Source organism: Copidosoma floridanum, unplaced genomic scaffold (genome assembly GCF_036245765.1).
Source record: "Copidosoma floridanum isolate Cflo_tuat_1 unplaced genomic scaffold, Cflo_Japanese_pri ptg000013l, whole genome shotgun sequence".
Taxonomy (NCBI): domain Eukaryota; kingdom Metazoa; phylum Arthropoda; class Insecta; order Hymenoptera; family Encyrtidae; genus Copidosoma; species Copidosoma floridanum.
In genome coordinates, this window is record NW_028321890.1 from 9,109,334 (window position 1) to 9,132,175 (window position 22,842).

The window sequence follows — 22,842 nt, forward strand, 5'->3', positions numbered from 1 at the left end:
AACGCGTATCCTCACTGTTCGGGCTCCTGGTGACACGTTCATTCAGGCCCTAACCTTTTCGCACCTTTCACCGCTTCCCAACTCTCTTCGCACGTCCCGCTTGCTCGCAATCCTCAGCTGGTCTCTCTAACTCATCGCTCTCTTTCCGCTCCATCGCGTCCCTTCTCTTTTCTACCAAACCTCCCGCGAACCCTAAATGGTGGCACTGTTACAAGTGTCAAATGCAAGTTTAATTGTGACAGTAAGTTTACAAATTTCGAAATTAATCCTCCTGGGGATAATGAATTGATATGTGAATTACAAATTTTTAATTAGTATACATTATCAGAATTAAACAATTAATGAGCAAGTAACTATTCATTCATACATACAATACGATTTATTCATTTATACATACATGCATTCTTACAACGAGGCTTTTATTTAGTTATAGTATAATTCGTATCGACTTGGAATGTGATACCCCCCTTCTTAGATTGTTGCCACCCTCGGCAACTACAGATCGATCGAGAATCCACACGAGCTGATGAGATGAATTCTTACAATAGATGTTGATTTCCCTTTTGTTTTTTTTTTTTAACTTTTTTTTTTTAATGATTGATTAATCATTGAACACTCTTGCTTTTATCGTAAAGCAGTATAGGTATCAAGTTGTTAAATAAACATGCATGCGTTAAGTATTACTTATGCTGAGTGTTTTTCCAAAATTTTTTTTGTTTTGTTAGTTTAATGGTTTAAGTATTATATTTACTGTGTAGGTAGAATGTTTTCAAGTGTCATGCAGTGAATATAGTGGTAATAACATTTGCTAATACTGTAATATTGTGGCTTAGCATTACTGAAGAGAAGGTTAAGGATGAGAAGAGGAGCGATGTGATTAAATTTTTATTGCTGATTTTCTTGTAGACTTTCTTGGCTTGAGATCAAACATTTAAGGTTTGTCTGGAAATCAAATACAATATTAATCATATATAATTACTGAATTAGTGAGTAGAATGTTTTATTATATGTACTTTTTTTTCTAATTTTCCTGCTTCATTCGTTCTTTCTTACTAAGCGGAACGCAGGTAAGTTTTTATTACGTCAGTACTTTCGTAGGCTAGTTACTGAAGTGTTATATTTAGTGAATGATTGATTATATACATGTATTTTCTTTTTATAGGTAGCAACGTTTTACTTTGTTAATGTGCTTGTTAATTATTCTTCCATTTCCTGATTAACACATCAGCAATAGTTATTGCTTGCATATTAGGAACAGAAACTGCAACAAAACCAGTGGACAGTGGGTGCTTGAATACCCAAGTAGGAAGTTATACTTCTATGAAATTATATGGCAAACAATACAATTTTGAATATAACAATACCTTCTATAAAACAATATTGTGTACGAAGGTGGTGCAACTATCGTGGGAATGAGTATACCTACGTTAATTGGGTGTGATTTTAACTAATATATAATGAGTTAATGATTGTAAACAATATATAACGGCACAATACAATAAAAATAATATATAGGCTGACCCGTCCAAGACTGTGCACTTTCATCGAATCTTCTGGCGATTCTAGAGCAATATTCTACTGCCAACGCTGATTACATCTGTATCGTCATGCTCACATCTATCACGTACGATCTCACACTTATTTCTCGTCTATAGCTATAACCCAAAATATAATTGTATACAGAAAATTGAGAAAAATCATCCAGTAATATAGTTTTCTTAAAAAGGGTAGTACATAACATGCCAAAAAATGTCCCTTCAGGACGTTTATCACACATAGGTTTTTTTGACAGATATTATTCAAACGTCAAACGTATATTGAAATATCATCAAAAATACCCACGAATAATGCAGCTTGTTTGACTGTACCATTATTGTATACATGATACATTAAAAAAAATGGATACTTAACATGTAACCACATGAAAGCTTACATCAAATGTCATTTATATGATTTGTAGGAATCTTCTAATTTTTTGGGTATAAAAGATTACTTTGAGAAAAACCTATCGAATTTTCAAATATACCCACAAATGAAATTTTTAATAAATTTAGAAAGAGGATATAAGGTGTGTGTGAAAGCATGTATATGAGTACATTCACATAAGAAAAAGAATTACTAGCTTTACTTTACGTGTTAGCGTTCATGTCATTTCTCTGAACTTTTCCCCATAAACTATGTGAAGAACGTCCTGAAATCAAAAAACCACTTAAATCACGAATGAAAAATTTTCAAAAGAATAAAATACAATCAAATTAATTATTGTATTCGTACAGTACAAAAAAAATTTTTACAATTTTTAAAAGTTAAAAAAAAAATGAAAAAATTGTAAAAAAAATTATTGATTTATTGTAAAAGTAACAAATAAAATAGGTAGGAATAAATATTGATTAATGAATTGGAAGAGTACTCTGCTCAATGATACTAATTGCCTACTTTTAAAAAAAAACATTAAAAAAATATTATTTTATTAAGTAAATTGTTTATTCATTTAATTTATAACTAATCCACATAAATTAACGTACGTCAAGTAAAAATTTCTGGGAAAAATAAGTTAAAAACTGTAAAATAAGATGAAGTAATTGATTTTCCTACGTTGAGCCTGTTCATAGTACAGTAGGTAAGGGCCGTGGCCAGAAATGACGAGGTCGGGGGTACAAATCTCTTTGGAAACGGTTTTTTTTTTTTTTTTTTTTGCAATTGGCTAAAAGAAAAAGAAACAAAATTCTTTGAGGTGGCTCCAGTGGCCCCAATGTTAAAATCATAAATAACCCAACCGAGGTTAAAAAATAAAGGTTGACGATAAAAATTGTAAGAAATCATGCTTAAAAAATCGTATTTTTAAGATGGGTTGGATAGGAAATACAAGCTAACGTGATATACAACCTACTGCTGCACTTATATTATATTGTCCGTTTTTTTTATTTTCTTATCCCATAAATTCGATCTAATTCTGGCTTTTTTTCATCAAGTATTTGTAAATATAAATTCATGAATAATGTTTTTTCGATATGCCCTAAATCGTCATCATTATTACCTTTTTCAACAACAGTGTCAAAGTCTTTGATAGTACCATTCGATGAAAATTTCATTTTCTTCTTCATCATCACTGTTACTATTGGCTGATTGAAACATTGATGTGTCGATATGATTTTTTGGTTTAAAAGGCTTAAGAGGCTCTTCAGATGGAAATTCAAAGCTTTGCAATACATTTTTTTCCTTATTTGTTTAATAGATGATTTTATGTAGCGGATCAGTAATATGCTTAAGAGTATCACTAATTTGTTTTTCAAAATTTTTTTTTCCTAACTGTAACAATCAATGCTTGCGTTTCACAGCTTCTCTCGCTTTTTCAATTTGTTGAAGAACGTGTTTTTCCTTATGAAATTAATCCATGTTTACTGCTTGATAGTTAACAAAAGACTGATGCATACTTAATGAAAATGAGTAATATTTATTGCGAAAGAGTCGAAACCTTTTGTATATCTACCATTATTAACATCTCTTTTCTTGTCTATTACAACAAATCCATGTTTTCCAACTCCCCAACATTTAACACATAACTTTTAAATATAATTTTTAATAAGTCATAATACGTCATATCGATATTAACATAATCATTATAAATGTGTTTCAAATTTATATCGTCTTGTCAAAATATCACTAAGAGGTTTAAATTATCTCTGACTAAATGCTTTGGAACTTGAGCATAAGATTGACAAAGATAGAAGCAGTCAACGTTTTTGTGACGCCCCATGCAGAGAAAGGCTTTCACATTATCTTGTTTTTCACAGGTAATGTCATCGAATATCATTATGAAGTTAGGTAGCGCCTTATCTGGAAATATGACTGATTCATGCTCACTAAATGAAAAATATTGTATGCCATCTATAGGATCTAATAGTTCTATTAGAAATTCGTCCTTTGGTTGATTCAACGATTTTGAGTACAAATAAACATTCTCAAATCTCAATCCATTGATATGAGTAATAAGACATACTAAGCTATTGGTTTTTCCACGGTTTGATAAACCGCAAAAAACAGCTTTTACAGTATCAGGTAGCAAATCACCATGGCGTTTTATTTTTTTATCTTGTTCAACGATACAATCAAAATTCACGACGAGAAATTTAAGATTCTGTTCCACGAAGCTCATGTTTACTGCATGCTGACTCAACTAAGACTAAAAGTGATAGTGTAATCAGTATGTTTTTAAACAGTTAAGCCTGGCAGCTTGCTAACCTGTTTTAAACATAAAACTATAAATAGCGTGATATCGATATTTATGAGCTCATTTAACGTTGTAAACTTGAGAAGTGATGATCATTCATCGATGAAAAGGTCGTGGTATCATTAATACAGTTATAAACAAACTGCCAGTAGAACTGCACGTGCCAGGATATCAGAAATAATGAAATTTAAGATATAGAAGACTTTCTCATCGACATATTAACACCTGAAGATATTTCAATAAGTGTAAAGCCCAATAATAACACGCTTCGTAGTATAATTATGTGTAGCCATCCAATTGATTTTTGACCAGAAGACTCGTTAGGATCAGTTTTGGGTTTTAGAAAACACATTCTTACACCGAATAAAACTCATGAGTCAGATAAACCTGTAACAATTCTTAAGCTGGATGCACTTCGAGTTAAATGTAACACTACTACTGGAGCATATATAAATGAATGTAAAGTTTATACGGTTCATGAGATCTTCCCTGCAGTTCCTCCTGGGTATAAAATTATTAAGTTCCAACACAAATAACACAAATAATTTACCTACCCACTGCAGTCAAGACAATAGATCATCTTCAAGTTCAGATTGTTGACCGGGAAGGAAAATTGATAAATTTCCGAGGAGAAGTCATAACAATAAGGCTAAACGTGAAAAAATTGCATTAAAAGAATGGGTATTGTATTGTTACGTCGGCGCAACGTATTATTTGAACCTAAGCTTTCGCTCAATAGCTCGGGATTCACACTGGGCGCGTAGGTGGGACGCGGGGTTAAAAGGGTAATTCAGCTTAAAGACGCGTTACTCAAAAAGGGGTACAATTGCCTTCACGCGACTAAGATTGACTGCTGTGCAATATTCCGATGCACTTGCTCGCGGTTTTCTTTTGTCAAGAGCGGTGTATACCTCGTTCACGATCTAAAAACAGTTAACACCGTCACGAGTAAGGATATCGTATGTAATTTGACCTTGACACATTAATATCACGGTAGGCATTTGCCTTAACTCGATCGTTCGTTGTTATTCTAATAGTATTATTACCACGGAGGGCAACGAATTGTCCGTGGCTAATTTGATATTATCGATGACCAAAGGATGCCAATACTGTGGCGAGTAATGGCGTTCGCGAAGAATACTTTATACTGGAGATTAATTTGTTATTACCGGTGACCAATGGGTGCCAATACTGTGGCGAGAAGTGGCGTTCGCGGAAAACACTTTATACTTCCCGGTGATCCACGGGTATTAATATGGTATTCGCGCAAACAAAACACTTTATACTTCCCGGTGATCCACGGGTATTAATATGGTATTCGCGCAAACAAAACACTTTATACTTCCCGGTGATCCACGGGTATTAATATGGTATTCGCGCAAACAAAACACTTTATACTTTCCGGTGATCCACGGGTGCCAATACTATGGCGAGTAATGGCGTTCGCGCAAACAAAAACACTTTATACTTCCCGGTGATCCACGGGTATTAATATGGCGTTCGCGCAAACGAAAACACTTTACACTTCCCGGTGATCCACGGGTACCAATACTAGGGCGAGTAATGGTATTCGCGCAAAAGGAAACACTTGGTCAAAAGAAAGAATATGATATGTTGTCACTTACTTTTATTTAAACGTGAAAGTTGTTATACAGACGTTGAACCAGCGTGAATGTAAGTTGCTCTCGAGGAAGATCAAGTGGCAGTAGAGACGGACTCTGGCAACCAGTTGATCGTACGAGGGTGGTAGCGAAATTCGACAGTGTCCTCGCTTCGCAGAAGACTGGGTTGTAGCAGAGTCGGGCTCTCACTACTCAGTCTACTTCGAAGGGTATCGTCGAATTTCGCGTGCCGAATTGAATTGGTTTACCTCACTTCGCAGTAGACTAGGTTGTAGCAGAGGCGGACTCTTACTACTCAGTCCACTTTGAAGGGCTATCTTGGAGCCGAGTCGAGTCGAGTCAAACTCTGAACTACGAACTGCAAACTAATTTTCCTCTGGGCCTACGGGCCTTTTTATTGCGAGAAGCGGACCTTGGTCACGCGCTGGCTCAAAAACGCAGGAAAACTTGCCGGGGGAAAATTTTGAAGAAAAGACAATAGCCGAAAATCTAATTGGCTAGAACTGCTCTAGTTTAGCCACTCAGAAATTGGCACATCCCACATCCGGCTTGTTCTCCTCTGTGCGTCAAGAGAAGGGAAGGTGATTCACTTACTCATGCCCTTCCTTTCTCTTTTACATCAAAAGTTGACAGAATTTCAATATATTTTAATCTTAACATTACGATCAGGTATTGTTAATATTTACTAATGCTACACATTGGTTGTTCGTTCAGCTAAGTTCATTGCAAAAAGAGCGGTGAAAATCGCTTAACAATTTGGTTGATGCTAGGGTGAACAAACGATTGGTGAGTTGTCAGTTAATACTACTACTTAAGCGCCAAAACGGTGACTGCGGCCGTACTAACTTATAATTAGCGGTGGTATTTATAATAATAGTAGTAACAATAATAATAATAATAATAATAATAATAATAATAATAATAATAATAATAATAATAATAATCATAATGATGATAATAAGAATAGCAGTTGTTAAAATACTAGTGCTTTGCTTGTTGTGAGTTAACATAATTTGTTTTACCGGTAGTTTGAATGTTTATAATGTTACGAAAATAATGCGGAATTTTGGTATAATTTTGGTAAACATATTTTTCTGCTGCTAGTAGTTGGAGAGGGAGTCGTCTCGTGGTACCCTGGGGAATCAGGACTCTGTTACCCCTATTGGAGGCAGGCATACGGACTCTCTCTCCGAGTCAAGAAAAAGGGAAGGGCTATTTTCCGTTTTTCCTTTACATTCGGGAAAAGGTGTTAGCAATCAACTAGATTACAAATTAGACTATTGCAGTATGTTTATGAAATTATTAATTCGATGAAAAAATGGTTACTCTGTAAATTATGAGTTTGCTAACTTGAATAGTAAAAATCGGATAGTTCTTTGAAGGTTACTAAAGTTGTGTACCAAATTTGTTATAGTTAATATGTAATGTAGTTGTTTGCTAGTGGTGTAGTACGTACTGGTTGTTTGTGATGATTCTGGCTTGTAATAATATTTTCGCTTATTTCTATGCATTAATTCTAAGCTATCCTAATGTTCAACCTTATGTTTATCTAACATTATATCTGAATTTAATATTTCAGTTTAACTGTTCCCAGTTAAACTTTTGTATCGATGGTTGTAGAAAAATATTTTATTTTGCATTTCCGGTCAGCGTGGGCCAGCGTGCATGTAAGTGAGTCATGCATGGTCGTAGTACCTTAGCTACGAGCATTCTTGTAGGTGATTTACCTCTTTGCAGATGCACGTTGGCCCCTGCGTTTTGTATTTTAAAATCGGCACGGAAAGATTTGAAGCAAGAGGAAAAAAAATTAATGTGGATACACCGATGTTACAGTATATATTGTTAAGGAAAGAAAAAAATTTAAAAGAGGATATATAAGTAAATCAATATGGAAAAGGCAAATCAGTTATCAACGAGCAACCAAAGCATTTACACGTCAGAACGCACAGTTTTTGAAAAGCCTAAGCTTAAAAAATATCGTTGGCTAAAATTTATTTGCATATTTTCCTGTTGTTTCAAACATGGAAAAATTTCAAAACGTTCAGTCAGGTATCACATTCGATGAATTAATTGCACACTACGAAATTCATGCACATCAGCATTACATTTTGTCAGCATTCAACAATAGTGATGAGATACGCATCTCAATTCAACATCAAGACTTATGTCTGTTACCCTCACAAAGCGCTATACATATTGTCGGACGTATTACATTAAACAATAATACTGCAGTCACCCAAACTGAGTTAGTTAATAATGCTATTTGTCATTTGTTTGAAGAAATTCGCTACGAACTGAACGCCATTGAAATAGATAAGTGCAAAAATGTTGGTATAACAACTTTAATGAAAGGTTGGATATCACATTATCCAGGTCAAAGTTCAATGCTAGAAAACGCAGGATGGCTAGATGTTGCCAAAACAAACAAATTGGTGAATGATGAAGGTTATTTTGATGTTTCTATACCTTCAAGCATGATACTTGGCTTTGTTGAGGACTATCATAAGGTGGTAGTAAATGCAAAGCATGAATTAATCCTTATGAGATCGAGAAATGACTTAAATGCAGTTGTACAAACAGCTGCTAGTAATGTTTACGAAGACTGTAAAATAACATTGACTGGAATAGAATGGCTCATACTTTACGTAAGTGCATGAGACAGACTTAAAATTCGTCTTTTTAATGTCATTGAAAAAGGTAAGTCAATTTCTATGAGTTTTCGCAATTGGGAGTTGTATGAATATCCCCGTCTTCCAACAACTATGAGACATGTTTGGACCATAAAAACATCAAATCAACTGGAAAAGCCGCGATTTGTTGTTTTAGGCTTTCAAATAAATCGTAAAGGTCAGAAAGTTGTCAATGCTAGTCGCTTTGATCAATGTAATATAAGTAATGTTAAATTATTTCCTAACTCTCAGTACTACCCATATGGCAATCTTAATCTTACCAACATTAGCAACTACATGTCCTCATCATAATGGTGCGTATAAATCTATGTGTGTCACCCACAATGAGAAACGAATGAAAAAATTCTACTTTCATATGGAGTGGAAAGATGTTTCTGATTCTGAAGAAGATGTTTAAAAGAAACTTAGTAAAACTGTACTTTTTAAAAAAAAACTACTGTCATAAATAAATGTACTAATTTATATTATTGTTATTATTTATATAACCTTTCCCTAAAAACTAGCATAATGTGAAAATATTAAGAACCGATGATTAATTTTACGAAACATAAACACACATCTGCAGAGTGTGGTATGTATATAAACCAATTTCAGTGCAGAGTGCTTTGTTTATCACGCAGCATCAAACGTGATGGATACGTGTTTATATCGCAGTTAGTACGACGCTCTTGAGCTGCAAAATAAAAATGGATTTTTATAAGGATCATGTTATTGAGATTGGAGGTTTTCTCAGGTGTCGCTTATGAGACCAGTAATCAGTCATTGGATTGTACAGCCGCCGAGCATTTTTTCCACCTTACCCATGGATGTGCGCCAAAACAATGACTTTCAGTCGAAGCGAGTGCATGGACTTCGCTGGTTCGAGGGTGATTGTTCCATCAGAAAGTTACAGCAACATTTGTACACTGCAGCAAAAAATGCATATTGAATTTACGTTTATGAAGATAATACAGCCACTTATTTGGAATCAACCATAGGGTGTACTTTGATTAACATTCAGCAGTATATGGTACCATCGCGTCACATTCTTAATACGTGATATTCAACAAAGGCGTTAATGTGTGGTACTCATGATGTACAAAAAAGTCTACGTAGAAAGCAATATTGCGCACTTAGTAAAGCTCATCAAAAGTTGTGGCTTTGTTCTTTGGTGGAAAGTAGCATTGAACCAGACTCAGAATATTTTTTAGACGCGCTTAATAGTTATAAGAAGAAAATTTCTAAAATGTCTCCCAGTTGGGATACTATTGATGGAATTCATACTGATGATACTGATACTGATAGTGACTCTGAAACTGATACTAATGTTGATGTTAAAAACGATGTCCGTGTGTAGACAAAGAAGAAAAAAGTAAGCATAAAATTTAAAATCAAAAAATAAAGTATATCTCACAATTAGTGCCTTCTTATTAACTGATAAAAATTTGCGTACAACTTCAGTTATACTGTGACGATTGATCAGGCAACATCAACAACATGGGTCTGATCTTTAGCAAACCCAAATATGAGAGCCTCAGTAAGGAGGAGAAGAAAGATAAAAATATCCTAAAACCTCCTATAGAAAAGCACGTTGAGGCATCTCAACCAAAAGTAAAAAGAAATTATTATTTCGAAAATATTTTCTCGCATCTAAAGAAAGATGGATTGAGATATTCAAAAAAAAAAAATCAATAATCAGTCCTTGTCAGAATCATAAAATTTTTTTTGTATTGTTGGAAGCTACAAATATATGTATCCAATTTAAATTTAAATTCTTTATTATTATTAATACCCATTTACATAATATCCTAACAACCTTAAATTTATTAAATGACCAAATTTTTATTGGTAAGGTACTACATGTAAAATGAGTAAGCCATAACAAGTTATTAGTCAAAAATATATTCTCACAAGTAAAAAATATTCTGACAGAAAATATTCGACTACTTAAACGAATAATTACTAACACAATTAAAACACTTTTCATAACACTGTACTGTTTTTAGCACTTTAAAAAAATTGTTGATTTTGTATACAAACATAATTAATTACTTGAGTTTCTATCGCTTATAATAAAATAATTTTGTGCTGCTGATGCATTTTATTATTTTATCCTGTAAGAAAAAAATTTATTAGGATAAAAGCTGTGCAGAATGAAAGTTGTGTAAAATTTTTATTCAAAGCTTTACCTGCTGTTATAGATGATGTCACGTTTTCAATGAATAATATCCTCTCCCATTGTACGCTGGAACTCTCGTAAATTTATCGCTGTCAAAGGAGAATATCCATGTTCTCCGAAATACACCAACATGTGTACAGGTGCTTTTATGGAGCAGTATGTGTTATAACTGCACCAGTTGTAGGTGCCAGTAAAAACATTTGGAAACTCTCGTTCTCCCTCACTAATGTCATTTGTATAGATACTATAGTATCTATAATGATTTGGCCAAACTAATACCTCAGCCACCACGTTGTATATACTTTTATCGAAGAGAAACGTTTGCCTTCGTCAAAAATTTAAAACTTGTAACAAATCCTCACTGATTGCGAGAACAACCGCACTTTCAATGACTGGCTCAAAAGAGTCTTCTGGAGTTTGAGGCTCCTTTACTTCTTTGATTGGAAGCATTTCATCAACTGAAGATCGTTCTCCAAGACGCATTCGAATTTTTTACTTTTCCCATTCATAGTCACATGTTTGGGATGTTATCAGCTGTTAGACTGTTGAACCATTCATAAATACAATTCAAAGAACAAAACAAGCCAAAGTCCTTTGAGGCAGTCTTATTTAGAAAAGTGTTGCTTACATCTGTCTAGTTTGTGATAACAGAGTGTTCTACTATAACATCTATGGGGCTTTGCAGTAAAATGCATGATTCAACTAAACGATTACTCATTCTATCTCATTGATGTCTACACATATAATGACTCGGAAAATATTAGCACGCGCGAGTACTTATACTTGTACATGTGTACATTTTCATGCATGCGTGCAGTGGTCAAAGGGGGGGCATCGATAAGCTCGTGCAATATAACGGCTGACCCAACACACCATTCCACGTACACATACGTCATACAGGGGCCTTCTCACAAGTGTCCGCCCACCCCCCTCCACTCAGAGCGGCGACAGCTCAGAGCCACCTTCGCGCTGCAGCTGCCCCCTTGCCGTCCTAAGGGGGAGGTGAGCCAGAACCCTCACAGTATACTTACTGGAGTGGGACTAATCAGAAATTTAGAGGGGCTACCTCAATTGTCCAAGAGGCCCTTGCTAGGCTGCCTCAGTAGTGCCTCAAAAGGCGCATCACAGGGTGCACTAGAGGCCCTTGCGAGATCACCTCAATAACCTAATTTTATCACATGTAAATATATTTTTTGGAGCAGGTAAACAGAAAGACGGTGCGTTCGAAAATTACCGACGAACGGTAATTTTCAAACACGTCCAGAATATTGCAACTGTATTAGTTCTTTACATTAGTAGTAAATAAAATTTTTTTTCTAAATATGAGTAATAAAATAAAACAGTCTTTATTGTTAAATAAAGAAAGGGCTAAAAAATTTCGCGACGGAAAGCGTATTAAACTGTATAATAATAGTGTGATTTTGTCAGATAGCTCCGACTTAATGGATATTTCCACACAAGATGACATTAGAGTAGCTTATCATCTACTACATTATTTTATAGATGTTAATCAACTTGAACGTAAACGATAAGATTTATTGACAAATAGTGACATAAATAGTAGTGAAAATTTTCATACGATTATTAATGAACTTGAACAAGAATCTTTAGTAACAGACGAACTACGTTATAATCAAATAATTGTTTAAAATCTCGATTTCTTTATTTTATTTATTTTCCACTTAATATTGTTTAAGGCTAAGACACTAAGTACTGACAATAATCTAGAACGTTTGTTTTTTTGGTTATGTTTACTTAGAGGTATTTCTCTTATGGAGGGTAGCTCAGGAGGGCCACACGTGTCCCCCGTAATACTGCCTTGCTAGGCCCTCCAGTGGTAAATAGGGTAACCTCGTGAGGTACTCATGAGCGCCCCATTAAGATTTCTGATCGGGGATATGTCGACTATAGCTACATCTGAGCGTATAGCAAAGCGAAAGCAAGCGACGACTGACAAAACTTTTTCACTCAACCTTTTCTGATGTACATGGAAACTGTACTTAGTTACCGTGTTTAACCTTACGTATAATTAAAAGCATGCTGCATTATTTTCAAGATTTTGCGTACTTGTAATTGTCATACGAGTCGTCAGCAGCTGTAGGTTAAGCTCCGAAGGTCTTCGATGAACATATGTTACTTTTATGTTTTGCAGAGTCATACTCGCAGTGACCAAGCGGTCTAATGCCTACGCCGTTCCTTATGATATTTTGAAGTTGTAGGTTAAAAACCAGCGCTATGATTTTTTTTGTTTTTCTTCAATAAAAGTTATTTAATTTTTAAACTTAAATTATTCAATTTAATAATCAATTCTTTTTATAACATAAGTAGTTCTTTACGTATTTACTTACTGTAAATAATAATACCATAATACAGTTTTGGTGAGAAAGCTTCATCTGGGCAATCATTTTTTAATAATAACAAAAAGAAAATTGTCAATACGCAAACCTCCTACTATTTTGTCGTCGTGAAAAACTGGTAGGTTTTTTGGGGCCAGGTAAGATTTGTGAATAAATAAAACCACCAAAAATTACGTGAGAAAAAAGCCGTAGGCACAAAAAGGTTACCTTTATTAAAATACTTTATTCCAAATATAATTTACATATTTACGTAAATTTTTACTCATATTTACATTTATAAACATACACATACATACATTAATTCGTAATTTAATGCTTGGAATACTAATTTAACGTTATTTCCGATAACACAATGTTAACAAATCATAATTTTTTATTTTATTCTGTGAAGCTGCTAAGTTTAACATAAAAAAAACACATGATTTCACTCTCAAGTTAAAGTTATAAAAATCAGGAGAAGACAGAGTGCATCTATACTTAATGATTTACTCTTTTTAAAATAATCACTTATGATTTGTACACTATCAAATGAATGAATTGAAAATTTTTTTATTCCATAACTGCTAAAGTACATTTACTACTGTCGCAAATATATAAAAACCAAATTTTGTTATTTTGACATTAGTGAATTTGAACAATAACACTTTTAAAAAATGCATTGCTCAATGTACTTTTTTCCAACTACTAAAAATGAAACTTTCTTTTTTTAAATGATGACAGTGAAGAAACAACGCTTTGTAAAAGAATATTTTTAAATTTTTTCTTTAACAAAGCGTAAAATAATGTAAATTGCACGGTCATTAAAAAAAAAATTAATAAATAAAAGGAAAAAATAGAAAAACATGAATATAACCTCTTAAATACATGTTATTGCTTACATTTTTTTTTATTTTGAGTGCTCTTGTTATTAATGAGTCAAGTGCTTAACGCATTTTTGTAGTGGTACTAAGGCATATTTGTTAGAGGAAAAGTTAAAATTATTTGGATCAACACTTGGGACGTCTGTAATAAAAATCAGATTATTGTTCATAAAAAATAGTTATAAGCTGTAATAGAAACCAATGCATGCCTTGGTATTACTACAAAAATGCGTTAAGCACTTGCCTCATTAATAACAAGAGCACTTAAAGTATAAAAAAATGAAAGCAATAACATGTAATTTAAAGGTTACATTAATTGTTACTTTTTTTTTTTTTGACCGTGCAATTTACAATATTTCGCGTTTCGTAAAATAAAAAACTCAAAAATATTTTTTTACAAAACGTTGTTTTTTCACTGTCATCATTTTAAAAAAGCAACCATCATTTTCAGTTGTTCGAAAAAAAGTACGTTAAGCAATGCATTTTCTTAAAGTGTAGTTTTTCAAATTTACTGACATCAAAGGAGTGAAAGTTGGTTCTTGTATTTGTAACAGTACTAAATATACTACTTTAGCAGTAGTAAAATACAAAAATCCTCCAATTCATTTATTCAAAAGTGTACAAAGCATAAGTGATTATTTTGAAAGAAGTAGATTATTAAGTATATACAGATTATTATCTCCAAATTCTTACAATATTGATTGTGGTGTACATTATGTTAACATTCACACCTCCATCGCATTTATAACTTATTTTACGGGCGAAAAGACTGTTCCTTAAGGTCGAGCCTCGTTGTTAGGCCACTCGATCGTCTTTTTGTTGTTTAAAAGCTTTTTATAAGCAAGGTACAATAGCAACTTTAATAAAACAGAGTTTATTAAATAAAACGATGAAAATTCGTTACGAATATGAAAAAAATTTATAGGCTTTCTTTTATCGCGATACGCAGATTCTTATAAACTAGTATGAAATTAATATTAAAACAGCACACACGATTCCAAGGATACTTTATAGGCGCGTCCGCCTTTGTTAATATATGAAGTTGTTATGAACTAAAGTATCTGGCGAGTTCAATACTTCTAACCAGTACTTAAATATGAATAAAATATCAACGGCAACAACAGCCAAATATATTAATATCCGGAGAGGTCAATACTCGTTACCGGGCACGTGCACGTGTCTTTTTTGAAAAGTAAGACAACGAGGAAGGATGTGGATCCTCTCGTTGCGCTGCGCAGACTGCCTGGCTCGTCCTCTTTTTATGCCGCTGTGAGACACTATAGCGAGGGAGCGCTAATGCATTTTGTACACAAATGCTTAGTTATATATAATTAGGTGCGCTCTTTTAAAGAGCTGCCCCTTATTATTTTTCTCCTTTTTCTCTCATAAATCGCCTCAGTGTGCTCTTATTCGTGTGGCCGTTTCTTTAATTATTCTTTTTGAGATAATAATTAACAAATAATTAATATAAAATAAATGTCATAAAATCGCTCATACTTAACTCCCCCGTTGCGAGGGTATGCGGGAAAAAACCTACATCGTCATTTAAAATAACACTTAATCTATTCAAAATCTTATTGTCTCTTTTTTTTTTTTAATAGAACAAATACAATAAAATTATGAAATGCAAAAATAATCAATTGAAATTATTGAGTTTTAACATCATTCAAAACAGATTTTTCATAATCCTTTTCAGTGGGTAATAAACATAAAGTCTTTAAGGTGGTTCCAGTGGCTTCAATGTTAAAATTATAAATAACCCAACCGAGGTTAATAAAATTGAATTATATTCTTTGAATTCCCATCTTTCTATTCGAAAAAAAAAAATTAAGGTTGACGATGAAAATTGTAAGAAATCATGCTTACAAAATCGTAGTTTTAAGACGGGTTGGATAGGAAATGCAAGCTTACGCGATATACAACCTACTGCTGCACTTATATAAATAACCCGTAAGGTGTAAAAAACATACTATCTTGTATATATTATTACGCAGTTTTCGATGACAGGAGAAAAGTGTCTTGTTATCGAACAAAATCTTCAAATAATCGGAGACTAAGTATACAGTTGCGAGTGCAAGTTAGCTCTCAGCTGTGTGCATTCTGCAGAGTACATATATATAGGTACAACTACTCTTGAACTTAGGAGCGTACCGTACTTGGTCTTGACTGTAACGACGCGCACGACGCCGTCCTCACCCGGATGCAGCTCTACCACTCGACCCAAATTCCAGTGCATTATGGGCAAATTTTGGTCCATTAAAATTACAATTGCATCCCTTTTAATATTGTCGAATGACTTGGCCCATCTCTGCCTCGTTTGCAACTCGGATAAATAATCGGTCGTCCATCGATCCCACACATTTTGTTCGATTTTATCCAGATTTTCCCAACTGGTGAGACGATTGGCTGAAACAAAACGGCAGTCTTTTGTAGGTAGGGATGTAAGAGGGCATCCGATCAAAAAATTTCCAGGAGTGAGGGCTATCGGATCGTTCGGATCGGTCGAAATCGAGAATAGCGGTCGCGAATTCATGATCATCGCTTCTATCTCCACCACTAAAGTTGCTAACTCCTCGAAAGTATACAGATTAATACCCATCTCTCTTTTACGGTGAAATTTGCAAGATTTAACTGCCAATTCCCACAGCCCTCCAAAATGAGGAAAGAGGGGCGGTATAAATTTCCAAACTATTTTTCTTTTAAGCGATTCGCCATACACACGATCCCGAAACTCATCAGTATGTAGCAAAACATAGAGCTCTCTCAATTTGTTATTTGCACCCACGAAATTAGTCAAATTATCCGAGTAAATTTCAGCTGGATTTCCGCGACGCCCAACAAAACGCTTAAACGCGCCCATAAAAGAGTCGGTGCTTAGATCGCCCACCACCTCTAAATGAACGGCTTTCGTGGCCATGCAAATGAACATACATCCATACGTCTTAACGGTTACTCGATTTCGATGTTTTCTTTCCTTAGCGTATATCGGACCAAAAAAGTCAATACCCGTTGCTTCGAAGGGTCGAGAAAAGGTTACTCGTGGCTTAGGCTGTTCACCCATTTTATAATTTAATGGTATTGGATTTAGTTTAGTGCATCGCACGCATCTGCGAATGATTTTTCGCACTTGTCCCTTAGCATCTGTCAACCAATATTTCTGTCGTATATGATATAAGGTTGATAATGCTCCGGTATGATGGAAACGCTCGTGACACTCGCTTATAAGTAAGTCGGTAAAAACGTTACGGGAGGGAACAATAAGAGGGTGCTTCTGTTTATATGGAATATCGGCGTGCCTCAAACGACCACCCACGGGCATCAACCCTTCTTCGTCCAAAAAGGGACTCAAGGCTCCGATCTTTGGACTGCGCGGCTCTGTGAGGTCGGCCAATCGATCTAATTCTTCTGAAAAATGTGCGCGCTGTACGAGTCCCACCAGCCGCCTTTTGGCCGTCCCGACTTCCTTGACTGATAAACGCTTGGCGTCCTGAGACCACTCAAACGTGCACATTACTTCGGGATTTTTTTTACCTTGCCCTTTTCCTTCAAATATTCAAGAAATTTTATGTAAATCGCGACTCTTCTAACCAAACGAGAAAATGATGAAGTCGATTCTAGCAATTTTTGCAAAAGGTCCACACTAACAGACTGTGCTGCTAAACAAAATATTTTCTTCGTGCCCGGCAAATCGTTCGCGTATACTACGTTTGACTTCGGCCAATCTTGCCGAGACCTTTTCAACCAAGTCGGACCCTCAATCCACAACCAATTTTTTAAGTACTCGCACGGCATTTGTCCTCGTGATAAAGCATCCACAGGATTATCCTCCGTTCGAACATGCTTCCACTCTATGTTTTTAGTAAGCTCCTGAGTTTCCGCGACACGATTAGACTCGAACGTTTTAAGTGTAGGATGCTTGCGGATCCACTGTAGCACTATGGTAGAATTGCACCACAAAACTACCCTATCAGCCCGAAACGTTATCGAAGAACTGACCTCTTTGTATAGTTTGGCCAAAGTTAAAGTGCCGCAAAGTTCTAGACGCGGAATCGTTTGTTCCTTTATGGGAGAAACGCGACCCTTGGCGCACAAAAAGCGCACTTGCACGTCCCCACGCTCATCAACGTTCTTATGTACAAGCAAGCGCTGTAGCCTTTCTTGCTCGCGTCCGAGAATCCGTGCATCTGCACGTCTACCGGCTTAGCGCTTAACATGAAATGCGGTACTACAAATTTGGCTAGTAAGTGCAACTGCTCCACAAATGAGAGCCAAGAGGAATGCAGAGCGCTCGGAATCGATTCCTCCCAATCCAGCTTCGCCAACCAACACAGCCGTATAAAGTCTTTTCCTATCAGAATGATAGGCTCTACTAAACCTAAAGGGTCGTATACTTTAGCAACCTGAGAGCAAATAGCTCGTTTGGTAATTTTCCTATAGATTTCTGACAGATTTATGATAAATAAAAAATTGTCACGTTTGGCGTCCCAAGATATTCCTAACATCTGGCGCGTCGCGTCTTCATTAAGCGCAAATTCCACTTTTCTTCCCTTTTATTTAATCCTCGCAAGGCTCTCGTATCATTGGAAGCGAATTTACGCAGCTCGAAACCGCCGCGAGCTAAAATTTTTATTGTTTGATCTCGTTTTTCGATCAATTCCGGAAGAGAACTCGCGCCCGATATAAAGTCATCGACATAAAATTCGTCTTTGAGCGCAGCAGTTCCAATCGAGAAATCACGAACCTCGTCCTCGGCGAGTTGGTGCAGCGTGCGTATCACTAAAAATGGAGAAGGGGACAAACTGAAGGGCACCGTTGTCAATTCTAAGACCGAAGGCTCGCCCTCCCTCTCCCAAAAATACGGAGAAACCTCTGGTCCTCCGGCTGCACCCAAATCTGTCGGTACATTTGTGTAATGTCGGCAGTAAGCACGTATTTATGCATGCGAAAGCGCAATATGTGAGTAAATAATTTGGCCTGTATGACCGACCCGACGAGCAGTACGTTATTTAACGATATCTTGCGATCGGTTTTCGATGAAGCGTCAAAAACAACACGCGTTTTGGTGGTTGTGCTCAAGTTTTTTATGACTGCCTGATGCGGTATATAATATCCGGACTCTGACTCATTGGTAACTGGCACTAAATGCTTCAAATTTAAGTATTCGTCGATTACTCGTATATAATCATGTTTTAAAGGCGCATTGGCATTTAGCTTTGCTTGCAAAGCGCGAAAGCGCTTGAGAGTGACGTCACGTGAATAACCAAGTTCGGGTTTCTGCACACGAAACGGTAGTTGCACTGAGTATCGCCCCGATGTTTCGCGCTTAGTACTTTGCGTATAATGCAATTCGCAATCTTGCCTAACAATCGAATCTCCCCTCTCAAATTCCGACTCATTTATCTCCCAGAATTTCTCGATTAGGGTCGTTAAGTTACTCACATTGCAAACCGCTTTAGAATTTGTTCCTTCTGCCTTGGCATTCCCGGCTATTACCCAGCCTAAAAGCATCTTCTGCAAAACGAGGTCAACTCCCTCTGACAACTCAATTTGGCCCTGACAAAATAGTGATAAGGTGGCTCCGGCGCCAATCAAAACATCAGGAATCGCCGGCTTGTGAAAATCGGGGTCCACTAGTTTTAAACTAGAAGGAATCTTTATGGTTTCGCGAGGGAATTAGGCACAGCGTCGCAAAGGCGCGGAATAATCAAAAAGGTGAGAGTTTTCTTAAAATCACTATTGTTAGAATAAAATATGCATTTTACTATGCCTTTACTTATCGTATTTTTGTTATCAACTAGTCCTACGGAAAAAATGCAAGGGCTCGGTTGAAGCCTTAATCGCTTCACTAAATTTTCGCTCATAAAGTGCGTCGACGCACCCGTATCCAAAACGGCTTTACACGTCACGAGCTGCCCGGCCGAGTCCTTAAGACGCACGCGCGCAGTCAATAATAGTCCGTCGGGTATATGTGTCACCAATGGACTACACGCACTCAGTGCTACTCATTTCTTTTCTTCCACCTTTGGCTTCTTGCCTTCACGGCTTCGAGCCTTGAAATTATCGTCGTGAAGCAAGATGTTGTGAAAACAAAAGCATTTCCTGCATTTATTAAATGAGCAACCTCCTTCGTGTGTCTTTAGGCAATTTTTGCATATGGTGCTTCCCTTCAACAACTTCCGACGCTCTTATATTCCTAATTTTGAAAGCCTCTCGCATTTGAAAAGCAGATGACCCTGAGCTTTACAGGCTACACAGGTAGTAGTCGCGGACGCCACAAGCGCACGTATGCCATCGTTAGTCTTTTTAAATTTTCCGCTATTTTTACTGTTACGCGAATCTCCCGGCCTCTTATTATTTTCGTGTTGATTATTGTGGTTCTCTTCCTCCAAGTTAGCTAATCGACATGCCGCTTCTCCGATAAATTTATACAGCCCGTTCAAGTTGGGTACTTCGTTGAGCGTTAGGGTTTTTTCCCAATCGTCGCGAATGCTCAAAGATAGAGCACGCTCTAAAAGCCTGATTACGCATGGCTCGCCCGGATCGACGCCGATAGTTTTGAACATGCTCACGTGCTGCTTCATCTCGTCCGTGAGAGCAGTCAAACCCTTGTACGACACCTCGGTGACTTTAGGCACGTCAAGGACACCGTCGAGATGCCTATTTATCAAAACGCGTCTATTATCATAGGTGTCACGTAGCATATGCCACGCCGTCTTCTACTGCTCCTCCCTTACCCGCACGAGAGAAAGTTTTTTCAAAGCTTCTTTGGTTAGACATGAACGCAAATGCATAAATTTCTGCAAATCGCTAATATCGGCTTCGTCGACCAACGCCTCGAACGTGTTTTTGAATGTGTGCCAACCCATCATATCGCCGTCAAATTTAGGCAGATCCGCGATTGGCAACTTTACACCACAAGGCTTCTCGTGTACTATCGTATAATTGAGCGCTTTGTTCACCGGATCTGGGAAAAAATTCGGGTACTTGCCCATTAGATTATAATACCGAGTTTGCGTGTCACTAAAATCGGTGTGCGCAGCATCGTCCTTCTCGATGAGAGTACAGAGCTCGTCATGCATATCCTGGTATGCCGCAAACAGCTTTTTTAATCTTTTTATGCGAGCACGCACAGATCCCAGCTCGGCCGGGATCTGCCTCCTCACCCGTAATGAGGCCTTCTATGAACGAAATTTCCGCTTTAAGTAATGCTCGCTTTTGTGTTATAAGCTTGATTTTATTACGCACCGTGGGCGTCACCATTTCGACTATGCAGTCCCCCGTAGCCAAGTTGTTCTCAATCCCGACGCGAACACGTAATAAAAATTTTGTTTTTATATGTACTAAATTATAGGGATTTTTTCATCCGATCTTCCAGCCACTCACTCGTGAACTCGCAAAGCAAAAATGCTTGGCGTTATCATATATAAATAAAATGTACAGGTATTAAATGAGAAAATCCCTTGATATAGTCGTTATGCCTCTATGCGAGCGAGTAAAGAGAGAGATCGAGAGGGAAAGATCCACTCCAGCAAAGGAAAAAGAACTTAGAATATATATGCCCTTTCTAAATATAGCGCTCTTACTCGAGAAATGCAATGTGAACAAAGGCAACGTTTGCACGAGCTTGCTAATGCCTGCGCGCGTGCCGCACGTAAACAAGTGGGCGCTCTCTTCCCCTCTGACGCGTTGTGACATGTCTCTCCCACGACACTCGGCCTACTCCTCTCGGAAATCGGAAAAAAAAAAAAAAAAAAAAAAACACACCGCATATGCACAACGAAATCAAACCACCCGAAGCATAGATGGCATAAAAAATAAAATGGACTTAGCTTGGAATTTTTCAACGCCTCTGGCCTTCAGCTGGTGGATGGGTAGGGTGGTTGTTGCGGGGTGAGGCGACGACGACAATGTCCCAGCAAATGATGTTCAATCCTAGTCATGGCACCAAAATGGACGGGCGAAAAGACTGTTCCTTAAGGTCAAGCCTCGTTGTTAGGCCACTTGATCGTCTTTTTCTTGTTTAAAGGCTTTTTATAAGCAAGGTACAATAGCAGATAGAACACAGTTTATTAAATAAAACGATGAAAATCCGTTACAAATATGACAAAAATTTATAGGCTTTCTTTTATCGCGATACGCAGATTCTTATAAACTAGTATGAAATTAATATTCAAACAGCACACACGATTCCAAGGATATTTTATAGGCGCGTCCGCCTTTGTTAATATATGAAGTTGTTATGAACTAAAGTATCTGGTGAGCTCAATACTTCTAACCAGTACTTAAATATGAATAAAATATCAACGGCAACAACAGCCAAATATATTAATATCCGGAGAGGTCAATACTTGTTACCGGGCACGTGCACGTGTCTTTTTTGAAAAGTAAGACAACGAGAAGGGATGTGGATCCTCTCGTTGCGCTGTGCAGACTGCCTGGCTCGTCCTCTTTTCGTGCCACTGTGAGGCACTATAGCGAGGGAGCGCTAATGCATTTTATACACAAATGCTTAGTTATGTATAATTAGGCGCACTCTTTCAAAGAGCTGCCCCTTATTGTTTTTCTCCTTTTTCTCTCATGTATCGCCTCAGTGTGCTCTTATTCGTGTGGCCGCTTCTTTAACTATTCTTTTTGAAATAATAATAAACAAATAATAAATATAAAATAAATGTAACAAAATCGCTCATACACTTATTACAATACATAAGACAGTTGTAATTACAATATGGAACACAAAAATGTAAGAGCTTTCACAAACATGCGATGATGTTACAAAGTTAGATATTTATAAAATGAGTAGACTCGTACGGAATTATATTTTATGCTTGCTTTTTAGAACAAAGTCCTTTATGTCGCATACTCGGGGGGCTGGAATTTTAAAACCGACAGATTTGATAAAACAGAAGTGGCTTACCAGAAGTCTC

The 22,842-nt window shown here is 36.5% G+C and overlaps 1 protein-coding gene across 1 annotated transcript in view; it reads right to left on the reverse strand.

Moving 5' to 3' along the window:
• The window catches only part of LOC149374827 (uncharacterized), a 63,368-nt gene extending 42,190 nt beyond the window's left edge, over positions 1-21,178 (reverse strand). The window contains exons 1-7 of the mRNA XM_089590652.1: positions 21,164-21,178; positions 20,657-21,096; positions 20,244-20,575; positions 18,778-19,548; positions 18,419-18,694; positions 17,450-18,102; positions 16,070-17,405 (exon numbers count right to left, since the gene is read on the reverse strand). Coding sequence (XP_089446778.1) covers positions 16,070-17,405; positions 17,450-18,102; positions 18,419-18,694; positions 18,778-19,548; positions 20,244-20,575; positions 20,657-21,096; positions 21,164-21,178 — 3,823 coding nt within the window. The remainder of the gene's footprint in view (positions 1-16,069; positions 17,406-17,449; positions 18,103-18,418; positions 18,695-18,777; positions 19,549-20,243; positions 20,576-20,656; positions 21,097-21,163) is intronic.
• Between the last annotated feature and the right edge of the window lie 1,664 nt (positions 21,179-22,842).